Genomic DNA, 13,795 nt, shown 5'->3' with positions numbered 1-13,795 from the left:
CATGCGTCCCGACCAGGCACTGCTACCGAAGATCTCCGATCAACAGCGACGGGACGCACCATCACTTGGAGTGGAGCACCCCCAGGGACACACATCTCAAAGAACCTCAGTTACTGCAAGGTGAGTAACTTTCTCTTCTTCCAATTGCATTTGAGAACAATGGCAACCACTGTAATGTTGTTCTTGTCTTTGTGGCTAAAATCCTTTGCCTTACTAATGGGGGGTACAAAAGGCAATAGAAGATGATCTCTGAGGACCCCGAATTGTTCAGTGTCAAAACAGATACACCACATTAAAGATGCCAGGGCATGTTTAAAACCTTTTGGCCATTACTTTGTGTCTGCCAAGAAAAGCACTTCCACTTTTACCAGTCACAAGGATTTTTCAGGCAATATTTCAGCCATAGGCCACACATATGTGATTCCAACAAGAAGAAGAGCAGATTCTACCAAAGGACAGATTTGATATCTGCTTTAGTGAGCTAGGCACCATCAGTATCTGCAGCTACATCTCACATTTTGTAGGTATGCTGAGGGCCACAAACCAACCCTTTTTGTGGATCTGTTTCTTAGAGACCAAAAATCACCATGAAGTACTGATAATTGTTGTCTTAACTGTAATAATTTACTTGTTACTGTATACTTTTTGTAGTATGAACACAGGTTTTATAAAACACATAATCAAAGGTAATTTCTTGTCAGTTTGGATGAAAAACAAAATGCAGTTAGAAACAACCACAATAAAATTAACTCCTCAATAAGAAAAAAGAGGGACTGTGTGTCATGGGATTCAGGTGGCAGTCCAGACCAGTAAAGGATTTTGTCACCACCTGCCTTGTAACCCTGGGTGCCTCACAGCTCTTCGGTGCTGTAGCTCCCAACCTGGGCTGCTCACAAGCAGCCTGCCACTATGAGTATCTGTATATAGCAGCAGCCCTGGGTCCAGCAGTCTGATGCCAGCAGCCTGCCAGCAACACACCAGTCACACTCTGTCTTCAACCAGCCTGGGTTACAACCATCAAGATGACCGCAACACACTCCCGGTCCCAAATTTCCCCAAAACTGTGTGCCCTGATATGTTCAGCCCTTTCCTGGACAGCTCAGAGAAATAATAATGTTCATTACTCCATAATTTAAAGAGACAAAACTACATCACAGCTTATTAACTTAATTGGAGTAAATGCACCCTTCCTTTTAAACACAGCATTGAGTTGGTTTATAGTAAAATAAAACAGATTTATTAACAATAGGACATATATTAAGTGATGCTAAGTAAAAGCAATAAAGTTAGAAAGGGCTACAAGCAAATAAAAGTGAAAATGAATCTGAAAGTCTAAAACCTAATCTAGCAAGATACAGTCTTTGTTCAAGCTGGTTTCTCTACCTAGTCATTCTTTTTCCCTTCCATGGCCAACTTTCCCCCAGTCAGGACCTTCCAAAAAAGTACAAGGTGCTTGCTTCCCTTGTCATCTTAGGTGAAAGATCTTTGCCTAAACAGATTTCTCACTTATATTCAGTTCCAGAGACTTCAACCCCCCTTGGTTGAAGGACATATTTTTCTCAGCTTGGAAGAGCTCTGGCCTCTTGTATCTGTCTAGTGATGGATGCCCAAGATGGCTTCTCTCCTTGCTTATATCTTCCAAAATTCAATTAACTTTTTTCAAGAGGCAGAATGATCTCATGGTGTCTTTCTCTTCCTGTGGGCTTTTCATCCCCCTGTATGATTTCTATGTAAATTGGGTTTCCATTGTTTCTGATTCCACCACGCTTAATTTATATAGGAAACAAGTAGATAGCTGTGGCATTCCCTCCTGTCTGGAGAGACTGTACAGCCCAATATCAATGAGTATCCATAATTCCTTATATAGTGATAATGCATACAATTCACAATGATATCAATCACCAGTGTGCCATAGGCTTTCAGAAAAGACCTCACTCTGTACCAGTGATACTCAGACATCAGTGGTTTAGGCGCCAAATTAGCGATCAGCTTTACCCAAAAGAGCCACAGTAGTATAAATTCATTGTTTCATTTACTCTGTGTGTGTCTGTGTGTGTATATATATATTCACAGCAAAACAACTGACCAAGTATTCTACAATTGGTTAATAACATAGTAAAAGCATCCTGATTGGTTAATAACTTAGATTGGTTAATAATTAAATCATACCATGTTTTAATATGTGCTGCAAAGAGCTGCAAGGAGACACATTAAAGAGCCACTTGTGGCTGCCAAGCCTCAGTCTGTGTGTCACTGCTCTATACACTTTTCTAATACAGTACAGTAATATTGTATACAATCAGTTGATTCAATTGCTTATCACTTGAGATTCAGCCGCTCTATCTTTATAGACCTGTAAACCTTTGCCATGTATTCTTTGAAAAGTAAAACCCAGACCAAGCTTCTCTCTCCCGACAGCATGGTGTAGACACCATGCTGTCTTCTGCCCCACTTGTTAGTGTGAGATTTGCCTCCACCCCTTGTTAGCTAGATGAATCTGTTTACATGATATGTAAATACATTTTATGCAGTGGTGTTGTAACCCTGTCAGTCTCAGGATATGAGAGACACAAGGTGGGTACAGTAATATCTTTTATTGGACCAACATATGTTCTATATCTCTCAGCAACAGAAGTTGGTCCAATAAAAGATTAATATTTCCCACCTTGTCTCTCTAATGTAAATACATTCTCATTGTCTTTCAAAGTACTTTGAAAGTAACTCCCAGGTGGAGAAAACATATTCCTTTGTCTAGTGCAGTCCTGTTTACAAACTCTCCATGACATACCTGGTTTACACACACTTTAGTCATAATTTCAGCATATATTCATCACTCTTAATACCCACCCTGTACATACATCACACAAGAATATCAATGATCAGTGAGTTATTAGTTTTCAAATGACACTTCACAAAGCATATTTTGTTCAAAGATTATTACAGTAGTGTATATAATGTGAATGCAGGGAGTGCTTATTGTCACAGTGTGTTCCTCACTTCGCTGTCACTAATGCTAAAACTAGTTATTTATACTTTATTTGTCACAAAAGCAAGAAATAAGCTTCATACTGGTGCATGCATTCTTTTGGCATGTGACAATGAAATAAAACTATCCTTTTACAGAGCTAGACAGACAACATATCTTCTTTATGAAGACTTTAATGATCACTCAACTTACTGTGGCCAATCAGTGTCCATTTTCACATTGCTTTCAGCTCGTTCCGTCCTGATTATTGAAAGTAGCTGTGTTTATTGAGCTGAAAGAAGGTCAGAAAAGCTTATTTTATGTTTGATTACCTACCACTATATCTATGCGATCAGCAAGCTAAAGGTTAACGTGCATTAAGTGTACTTGTCTCCTATATGAGAAACACGTATATTAACTGGTGTGTGTTTCCTTTATGTCTCCCTACTCTTCCCCACCCAAAGGCATGAACAGTTGTCTTATATTAGGGATTAGCAGCTTCTCTCTGATCTAGATACCATTATACTTTAGAACTGTGAATATTCTCCGTATGTTCATCATTTTGCAGTGTTTCTCAACCTTTTTGATAGCAGGTAGCGGCTTGCTACCTTCCTAAACTGTGTCAGGGAGATCTCAGGGACGGCGCCGGTCCACGAACTGGTCGTTGTGAAACAGTGGGTTAAAGCATGCGAGACTATACCAGTTTTAATCAGTAATGGAAGTTGTAGAATATATAGCTTTTGTTTTTACTGTAATATTTTAGTGCTAAATTGATGGAGCCATGTTGCAGGAGGACTCTCTGGAGGCAATCTAGCTGAATCAAACATACATCCTCCTAGGTCTCCTGGGGCGTGCATGCTGCAGCAGGAGCTCCACCACATTTCAAAGTGGTGCACTGTACATGTCCCCCCCTGTGCTGAGTGCAAAAGGTGGAGGGGAAGCAGTGTGATAACCCACTTTCAATCAAGTACTCCTCCTTTGGAAAGGATACCACCAGTGCTTGCAATCCTCCACAGTATTATGTCTGGCTGTTGTACGTGAGTGCAAGGGGATCCTTACATTTTCTCCCAACTTGCACTCTTGTGCAAGACCAGAAACCACCTTTATTTACAAAAGGTAATAAAAGGAATGTTTTAATAGATAAAAATTTACTTATCAATGTCCATTTAAGTAGTTGAAGTTATACTATTTCTAACATTGTTAATCTAGCTGTGCAAAATTCTATTTGCCTGTTCACTTGGGGCCAGTGAATTTTTTTTTGACAGGCTAGTAATTATTTTTATTTTTATACCATAATTATGGCTAAGTAGCATTTATTTGGTCTGGTACCATTTCATGGTGATTTTGCTTGGCTGTATAAATTCTAACATGAAATGGTTCTTATAATAGAGCGGTATTAGAAATACTTCATAATGGCGATACCAGAAATTGGACATGTTGACTTTTTCTGTTGAACCAAACTAAAAATAAATATAACAAAATATAGGGTATATTTCCCCTTTTGTGCAGAGAAATACAGAAGGAGCAGAAGTGTCTAAAAATATAGAAAAATCCATGTGCATGCATATTAAATTGCTATGTAACATGCCATTGGTTCAACAAATTGAGGCAAATGACAAGGCATGTGTAAAACCTGTAGATTGTGATGTCGGGTAGCATGCAAATGAAGCAGGGGCCTGGGCATTTGTAAGAAATCTATGATTTCTGAGCACCTTTCTGTCAAAGATGAAGCCCTTGCATCACCATTGTTTGCATGTGGCTCCTGTATGCTTGGCAGTCTGCTGACACATTTATATGATGCTACATGAAGACACAGATGTCCACTATTAACATGTTACTGCTGCACTGCACTCCAGGAGTAACATGTGACTTTTTTCTAATTGCAATAATTAATATAATTTTTAATGTTCTTTTTGCAGATGTTACATGTATTATTTTAACTTTTCTGACTCCCCAAAGTGTCATAACCACACCCCCATTTTTGTTTGTTTTTTGTTTGCTTTTTTGGGCTGGTCAAAAGGAGGTGGTAATCTTCTGTTTGGTACTTTTTTCCAGTAGCAATTTGGCAGGGTACTATGCCAACCAGGAAATCTGAGCAACCACTGCAGCTTTATAACAAACTTGTAGTTTATTATTTCAATTTTCTGCACTCGGTTCACATAGTCCCTTGAACAGATGGTCCATAGAAAGAAAATGTACAGAAACAAAGAGTGAAAGAGAGTTATTTAATTATTAATATGCACAATACATAATAGATCAAAACTTATAAAAATTTAAATCATGAGTGAAAAGTACAAGAGAAAAGCAAATTAGAAAAGACACATTATAGCAAGTAATTAAGATTCAAACTCTTTTTTAGAGAAGAAAAGTGGATGTTTTATTAAAGTCACAAAGTAATCAAATTTTAGGCCTTTTGAATAAATCTATTTTCCACTTTCTTAGAAAAACTCTTTATCTGTTCATATAAATCTCTGCAAAGAAGTTACTTTTGTTTTTTCAAGAATTTGGCAGTTCTGAACTTTCAAAGTATATTACGTTTCTCACCATTGTCTTCAGTGCTTTTCTGAGTATATTGAAGGTTTCATAGCGTAGTTTTCGTATTTCATTATCACTCAGCAGCATGAGAATAATAGTTTTTAGCATAACATACATAGCTGAAGCTCAAACATTCATTTCTATCCTTAGTTTCAACATTAACTTCCATCTGTTCTTCTCCCTTTTTTCTTTCATTTCCCTGTTTCCGTTTTTCCTCATGCTATGACATAAAAGTGATTGCACTGAAAAGACTGCCCTTTTTGAGGAACAGACCGAAGGAAAAAGACAAAATGAAGGCCACCTACCGTCGCTCCATGTGTAAGACTTTGACACTTCAGCTTCTTTTAAATGGCTACACTGGCTTCCTTTACTAATTTTTCACTAACCTTTCCCCTGGACTGTGCTGTTTTTTTTACTATTTTGCAATGTGCAAGTCCTGCTATAATACAAGAAGCTGTAAGATCTTTTTTAAAACCTTGGCACTGAATAATATATGTATATATACATATGCAATTTATTGTGATTACATTTTATATATTTGTATACATATTTATTATATATACACATTGTGCATGCATGTGTATATAAATTTACAGTGCACTCTAGACATTTGAATAGTTTTAAATTCCACTTTTAGTAAGCATTTTTATAAACCACAAATATCTTACATTTTTGGTTTAAAGAATCTATAGAGAAAATAGTGCAAGGATATAAAGTGGTCTGTTACTCTTTTCAAATGTGTGTCATTTCTTCTTTACTAAAATGTTTTGTTTTTTAAAAAGGGGGTGGATACTTCTATAGTAAATCCTTTTAAATACTATAATGCAAAATACAGTATTCCTGCAGTAACCTGCACTGAACAAGGACCCCAACCATTGCCAAAGTTCATGTTGTGTTAGCACCTCTACCCATCTTACCCTTATTCATTCCATTTGTCTTTGCAAAACAACATATCAAAGCTTCTAACATATATATTGCATATCATTGCAGCACAAGCATGGCACTTGTATCTAATAACATTTATTAAAAATCATATCTGAACTGAAAGTATGGCCTGTAATACTTTTCATTCATTGAGCTGATTGCATGTCATAACATGGATGATCTTGTGTTTGTAGCTTTCAATATTCAGTATGCATTGATGCTTAGACAAATGTCAAACTTTTTACAATACAAAATAGGAATTAAAAAAATACATTGAACCGTGCTGATTCATTTGCTTTCATTTGCATCCCAGCCATGAATGACCTGGTGCAGTCCATGGTCCTAGCAGGAGGACAATGGACAGGTAGTTCTGAGCATCTGGAGGGCCCTGATGATGTATCTACGGGTAAAAGGAAAAAAGAATTGGGAGCTATGGCCTTCTCTACTACAGCTATCAACTTTGCAACTGTCAACTCTTCTTCAGGCTTCAGATCCAAGCAATTGCTAAATAACAAAGGTATAGGTAGAAGCTTTTTGCTCTGTTATTATATTGGTAACAATTTTATATAAATCTGTTTTTACTCCTTCATATTTCATATTCTTCTGTAGCAAACAACCTGAATAATTGAATTACAGTACTAAGAAGTAATTGAATGGGTTTAATAGCTTTAATTGTAAAATACCTTAGATTTTTTTCCTACAGAAAGGCTACATAAGGAAAGATGGATTGTATTTCAAATAATTATTTCATTACATTTTACAGATGACAAATGTTTAAATTACATTTTTGCTGTGAAATTTAATGTACATACTGTTTTATGTCTTTATGTATAGATACTACATCCTTTGAAGATGAAAGTCCACAAGGCATTAGTGATGATTCTAGTACAGGATCAAGAGTTCATGGTAAGATGTGAACTTTAATTAAATAATAAATTGAGAATATATGATGTGAATGCTAACGATGTTTGCCCACACAGTGAATTGCAGCATTGCAAGTGAGCATGTTTTCTATAATTTGCGTATGACTTGACTAGATAGTGCCATTTCTTCAAACCTAATACTTTTTCTTTTTTTATAGAATAATCTTTCCACTAACCGTTGTGTATATTTAGTAGCAGATATCTATGAAATGCACCTGAACAGAATACAAATTCTTTTTGCCCATTTTCAAATACATTTGGGTTTAATTGTGAAAGAAGGGAAATTTTGACTTGCATTAAAAAAAAACTTTAGATTTCAGTGATTCATTTCTTGATTTTAAAGTAAAGTTTTATATATTTCATAGTACAAAATAAGTCTTTTCATCAAGTAAAAATACAGAGTGAAAAAGCTAAAATAGAAGCACTTACAAGAAATAAAACAAACTATTTTTCTTTACTAAAACATTTTAAAATGAATATAAACAAAATTGAAATAAAATATTGTTATTTAGTATTTTGGAAAATATTAACAGTGCAATTATTTCCCTTGTATTAATAGGTGCTAGAACTAGGGATGTGGGGGGTGCTGCAGCACCCTCTGGCTTGAAGTGGATTCCATTATATACAGCATTTAGTTTTAGTTCAATGGCTCTCAGCACCCTCATTATACAAATTGTTCCAGCGCCCCTGCTTATATTGGGGAGGAGCACAGGACATTAATTATGCAGATGCTCTTGCATAGATGCTCCTGTTTGTGGCATTTCTACAGTGTGCAGGGTTACTTGTCAAATTTGTTGTAAGTGACCAAATCACAAGCAGCTTTCTGCACGCCAGTGTGTTCTTCTGTAAAATCCTGGTTTCCCACTAGCAAATCTGTTTCAGTTCTAAACATGCACTCTGTTTTCTATTTTTCTTCCCCTTGTATCTTACTGTTCCCGTAGCATCCTTTACTATCCTCTTGGACTGCCTGGTAATCCCTTCGCTTTCTGATCTGTAAGAAACAACACTTTGTTGACAATGGGCGTGCTCAGCCTGTGAAATAGTGCATGATTCCTACCTCAGAGCATTCTGTGATCAGAATGTAAAGGCATAGTGTCATCTGCTAAAATTTTGTTTATCATTCTGTCTCCTTACTTTTCATTTAGCTTCCAGACCAGCCAGCCTTGATAGTGGCAGAACATCCACTAGCAATAGCAATAACAACGCTTCACTTCATGAAGTCAAAGGTATGGTGCAGGTGAATTGCCATCTGTGCTTCTTTTCCATGACTGTGTTTGTAAGATGGTCTGGTAAAATAATAAAATAAAAAATTCATGGCATGTTTTTCTTTTAACACTTTATGCCAGTGGTGGGCAACCTGCGGCCCACGGGCTGCATGTAGCCCGTCAGGGTAATCCGCTGGCGGGCTGCCAGACAGTTGGTTTACATTTGCACGGCCATCTGCAGCTCCGAGTGGCAGTGGTTTGCCGTTCCCGGCCAATGGGAGCTGCGGAAAGCGGCGGCCAGCACATCCCTGTGGCCCACGGCACTTCCCGCAGCTCCAATTGGCCAGGAAACCGCAGCCACTAGAAGCTGCGGGAAGCTGTGCAAATGTAAACAAACCATCTGGCAGCCTGCCAATGGATTATCCTGACAGGCTGTGTGCAGCCCACAGGTTGCCCACCACTGCTTTATGCCCTTCATTTTCCAAATTAGGGAAGAATATTAATAAAATAGACCTTCAAATGCATTTAGTAAATATTAAAATAGGAGCAATTACAATATATGAAGTTGAAACTATTTTAAAATAAATCTAAGATAGAACATACATAAGAATGGCCATACTGGGTCAGATCAGTGGTCCATCTAGCCCAGTATCCTGTCGTCCAACAGTGGCCAATTCCAGGTGCTTCAGAGGGAATGAACAGAACAGGTAATAATCAAGTGATCCATCACCTGTCGCCCATTCCCAGCTTCTGGCAGACAGAGGCTAGGGACACCATCCCTGCCTATCCTGGCTAATAGCCATTGATGGACCTATCCTCCATGAATTTATCTAGTTCTTTTTTGAACCCTGTTATAGTTTTGGCCTTCACAACATTCTACAGGTTGACTGTGTGTTGTGTGAAGAAATACTTCCTTTTGTTTGTTTTAAATCTGATGCCTATTAATTTCATTTGGTGACACCTAGTTCTTGCGTTACGAGAAGGAATAAATAACACTTCCTTATTTACTTTCTCCACACCAGTCATGATTTTATAGAACTTTATCATATCCCTCCTTCGTCATCTCTTTTCCAAGCTGAAAAGTCCCAGTCTTATTAATCTCTCCTCATATGGAAGCTGCTCCATACCCCTAATCATTTTTATTGCCCTTTTCTGTATCTTTTCCAATTCCAATATATCTTGTTTGAGATGGGGTGACCAGATCTGTACGTAGCATTCAAGATGTGGGCATACCATGGATTTATATAGAGGCAATATAATATTTTCTATCTTCTTATCTATTCATTTCCTAATGATTCCCAACATTCTGTTAGTTTTTTTGACTACCGCTGTACATTGAGTGGATGTTTTCAGAGAACTATCCATAATGACTCCAAGATCTCTTTCTTGAATGATAACAGCTAATTTAGACCCCATCATTTTATATCATAGAATCATAGACTTTAAGGTCAGAAGGGACCATTATGATCATCTAGTCTGACCTCCTGCACAATGCAGGCCACAGAATCTCACCCACCCACTTCTGTATCAAACCTATGTCTGAGCCATTGAAGTCCTCAAATCATGGTTTAAAGACTTCAAAGTGCAGAGAATCTTCCAGCAAGTGACCCGTGCCCCACTCTGCAGAGGAAGGCGAAAAAACCCCAGGGCCTCTGCCAATCTGCCCTGGAGGAAAATTCCTTGCCAACCCCAAATATGGTGATCAGCTAAACCCTGAGCATGTGGGCAAGACTCACCAGCCAGACACCCAGGAAAGAATTCTCTGTAGTAACTCAGATCCCACCCCATCTAACATCCCATCACAGGTCATTGGGCATATTTACCGCTAATAGTCAAAGACCAATTAATTGCCAAAATTAGGCTATCCCATTATTCCATCCCCTCCATAAACTTATCAAGCTTAGTCTTGAAGCCAGATATGTCTTTTGCCCCCACTGCTCCCCTTGGAAGACTGTTCCAGAACTTCACTCCTCCAATGGTTAGAAACCTTTGTCTAATTTCAAGGCTAAACTTCCTGATGGCCAGTTTATATCCATTTGTTCTTGTGTCCACATTGGTACTGAACTTAAATAATTCCTCAACCTCCCTGGTATTTATCCCTCTGATATATTTATAGAGAGCAATCATGGGGGGGAGGGATAGCTCAGTGGTTTGAGCATTAGCCTGCTAAATCCAGGGTTGTGAGTTCAATCCTTGAGGGGACCATTTAGGAAACTGGGGTAAAAATCGGTTTGGGGATTGGTCCTGCTTTGAGCAGGGGGTTGGACTAGATGACCTCCTGAGGTCCCTTCCAACCCTGATATTCTATGATCTATGATCCTATATCTCCCCTCAGCCTTCTTTTGGTTAGGCTAAACAAGCCAAGCTCTTTGATTCTCCTTTCATATGACAGGTTTTCCTGGATATCAGGTTGGTTTGGCACGATCTACCTTTTGTAAAACCATGTTGTATTTTCTCCCAATTACCATTGACCTCAATGTCCTTAACTACTTTCTCCTTCAAAAATTTTTCCAAGACCTTGCATACCACAGATGTCAAACTAACAGGCCTGTAGTTGCCCGGATCACTTTTTTTCCCCCTTTCTTAAAGATAGGAACTATGTTAGCAATTCTCCAGTCATACAGTACAACCCCTGAGTTTACAGATTCATTAAAAATTCTTGCAAATAGGCTTGCAATTTCATGTGCCAGTTTAATATTTTAATATTCTTAGATGAAGATTATCTGGGTCCCCCGATTTAGTCCCATTAAGCTGGTCGAGTTCGGCTTCTACCTCGGATTTGGTAATATCTACCTCCATATCCTCATTCCCATTTGTCATCCTACCATTATCCCTAAGCTCCTCATTAGCCTCATTAAAGACTGAGGCAAAGTATTTGTTTAGATATTGGGCCATGCCTAAATTATCCTTAACCTCCACTCCATCCTCAGTGTTTAGCGGTCCCACTTCTCCTTTCTTTGTTTTCTTCTTATTTATATGGCTATAGAACCTTTTACTGTTGGTTTTAATTCCCTTTGCAAGGTCCAACTCTACATGGCTTTTGGCCTTTCTCACTTTACCCCTACATGTTCTGACCTCAATAAGGTAGCTTTCCTTGCTGATCACTCCCATCTTCCACTCCTTGTAGGCTTTCTGTATTTTTCTTAATCACCTCTCTGAGACGCTTGCTCATCCAGCTTGGTCTACAACTCCTGCCTATGAATTTTTTCCCCTTTCTTGGGATGCAGGCTTCTGATAGTTTCTGCAACTTTGACTTGAAGTAATTCCAGGCCTCCTCCACCTTTAGATTCACAAGTTCTTCAGTCCAATCCACTTCCCTAACTAATTTCCTTAATTTTTTAAAGTTAGCCCTTTTGAAATCAAAAACCCTAGTCACAGATCTATTTTTGTTTATCCTTCCATTTAGTTTAAATTGAATTAGCTCATGATCGCTCGAACCAAGGTTGTCCCCTGCAACAATTTCTTCTATGAGGTCCTCACTACTCACCAAAACCAAATCTAAAATGGCATCCCCTCTTGTTGGTTCAGCAACTACTTGGTGAAGGAATCCATCAGCTATCGCATCTAGGAAAATCTGAGCCCTAGCACTTGTCCTCCAGTCTATATCTGGGAAGTTAGTCTCCCATGATCACACAATTTCCATTAGTATTTACTTCATTAAAAACATGTATAGTCGGGATTTTTATGTTGTCCAATGTGCATTAGTTTGCATTTATCAACACTGAATTTCATCTATCATTTTGTTCCCCAGTCACTCAGTATTATGAGATCCCTTTGTAACTCTTTGCTATCTGCTTTGGACTTAACTATAGAAAAAGAAATATTCTCTAAAAAAAAAAAAAATTTTAGCCCAAAATTAATTTATATTCAAGTACATTTTAAACAGGGAAATAATACTCCTTAATTTTTTGTATCGTATCTGTGTGTTTCTTATCTTATCTCTGAAATAAAATCTGTAAAAATGTACAACGCAAACTAACCAAAATAACTATAAGGTATATAGAGATGTGTATATAATAAAATGCAGTCGCCTTTACAAACTTTTAAATTTTGCCTTTGAAAACTAGATAACGTTACTACACTATTAGCAGTATTCCCTATATTTCATGTACACCTCTAAACTGATATAACGCGGTCCTCGGGAGACAAAAAAAATCTCACTGTGTTATAGGTGAGACCGCGTTATATCAAGCTTGCTTTGGCCCCCCCCATTCCTTGTTCCCTGACCGCCCCCTCCAGAGACCCCTGTCCCTAATCACCCCCAGGACTCCACCCCCTACCCAGCCCCCCTGTCCCCTGACTGCTCCGACCCCTATCCACACACCCTGCCCCCTGACAGGCACTCACCGGCAGCGGCGGGATGCGGAGCAGCCTGGCCCCAGCCTGCTCCACTCCGCCACCGCCCAGCCGCAGCGCTCCGCTTCCCGCTGTCGGTGAGTGGGGGGAGGTTGGGGAAAGGATGCCCCCCCGCACTCACCTGCGGCGGGAAGCGGAGCGACGCGGCCCCAGCCCGCTCCGCTTTCCTTGCCCCGGCCCCAGCCGTGTCGCTGGGGGGCGGCTGGGGAAAGGTCATGCACTCACCTGCGGCGGGAAGCGGAGCGCTGCGGCTGGGAGCTGGCAGAGTGGAGCGGGCTGTGGCCAGGCTGCTCCGCTTCCGCCGCTGCTGGTGAGTGCGGGGGGAATCCCTTCCCCCAAGCCCCCTCCCCTGAGCAACACGGCTCGGGCCGGGGTGAGGGAAGAAGAGCGGGCTGCTCCCGGCCCCCCGCTAATCCCCCGGGCCACTCTGGGACTGTGGAGCCCCCAAAAGTGCCCTCCCACAGCTCCTGCCCCCCAGACCCTGCCTCTGCCCCTTATCCAACCCCTCGGCCCTGACCTGGCCCGGCACCCTTAACACGCTGCTCAGAGCAGCGTGTCAGAGCTTTACCGTGTTGTATGCGAACCCGCATTATATCGGGTCATGTTATATCGGGGTAGAGGTGTATTAATATAGATTTTTTTTAAAACATTTTAATCCTGTTTGTGATGGGCATTCCACAAGATTTTATATTTACTGCTGGCTGAAGAATGCTGAACATGTTAGAGTAGCATCCATTCATAGGACTTCATAGAATGTATTTGACTAATACAGTAACTCCTCGCTTAACGTTGTAGTTATGTTCCTGAAAAATGCTACTTTAAGTGAAACGATGTTAAGTGAATCCAATTTCCCCATAAGAATTAATGTAAATGTGGGGGGGTTAGGT

General features: G+C 39.6%; 1 protein-coding gene across 4 annotated transcripts in view; it reads left to right on the top strand.

Annotated features, from left to right (window-relative positions):
* The window catches only part of CCDC88A (coiled-coil domain containing 88A), a 346,834-nt gene that overhangs the window by 321,149 nt on the left and 11,890 nt on the right, over positions 1–13,795 (top strand). For 3 of the 4 annotated variants that reach the window (XM_065400915.1, XM_065400912.1, XM_065400911.1), the window contains exons 26-29: positions 5,735–5,818; positions 6,738–6,941; positions 7,259–7,330; positions 8,493–8,573. In XM_065400915.1, the coding sequence (XP_065256987.1) occupies positions 5,735–5,818; positions 6,738–6,941; positions 7,259–7,330; positions 8,493–8,573 (441 nt within the window). The remainder of the gene's footprint in view (positions 1–5,734; positions 5,819–6,737; positions 6,942–7,258; positions 7,331–8,492; positions 8,574–13,795) is intronic. The other variant, XM_065400913.1, reaches the window with a different exon arrangement.

Source organism: Emys orbicularis, chromosome 3 (assembly GCF_028017835.1).
Source record: "Emys orbicularis isolate rEmyOrb1 chromosome 3, rEmyOrb1.hap1, whole genome shotgun sequence".
In the NCBI taxonomy this organism is placed as follows: domain Eukaryota; kingdom Metazoa; phylum Chordata; order Testudines; family Emydidae; genus Emys; species Emys orbicularis.
This window is presented reverse-complemented; position numbering and strand designations above follow the sequence as displayed.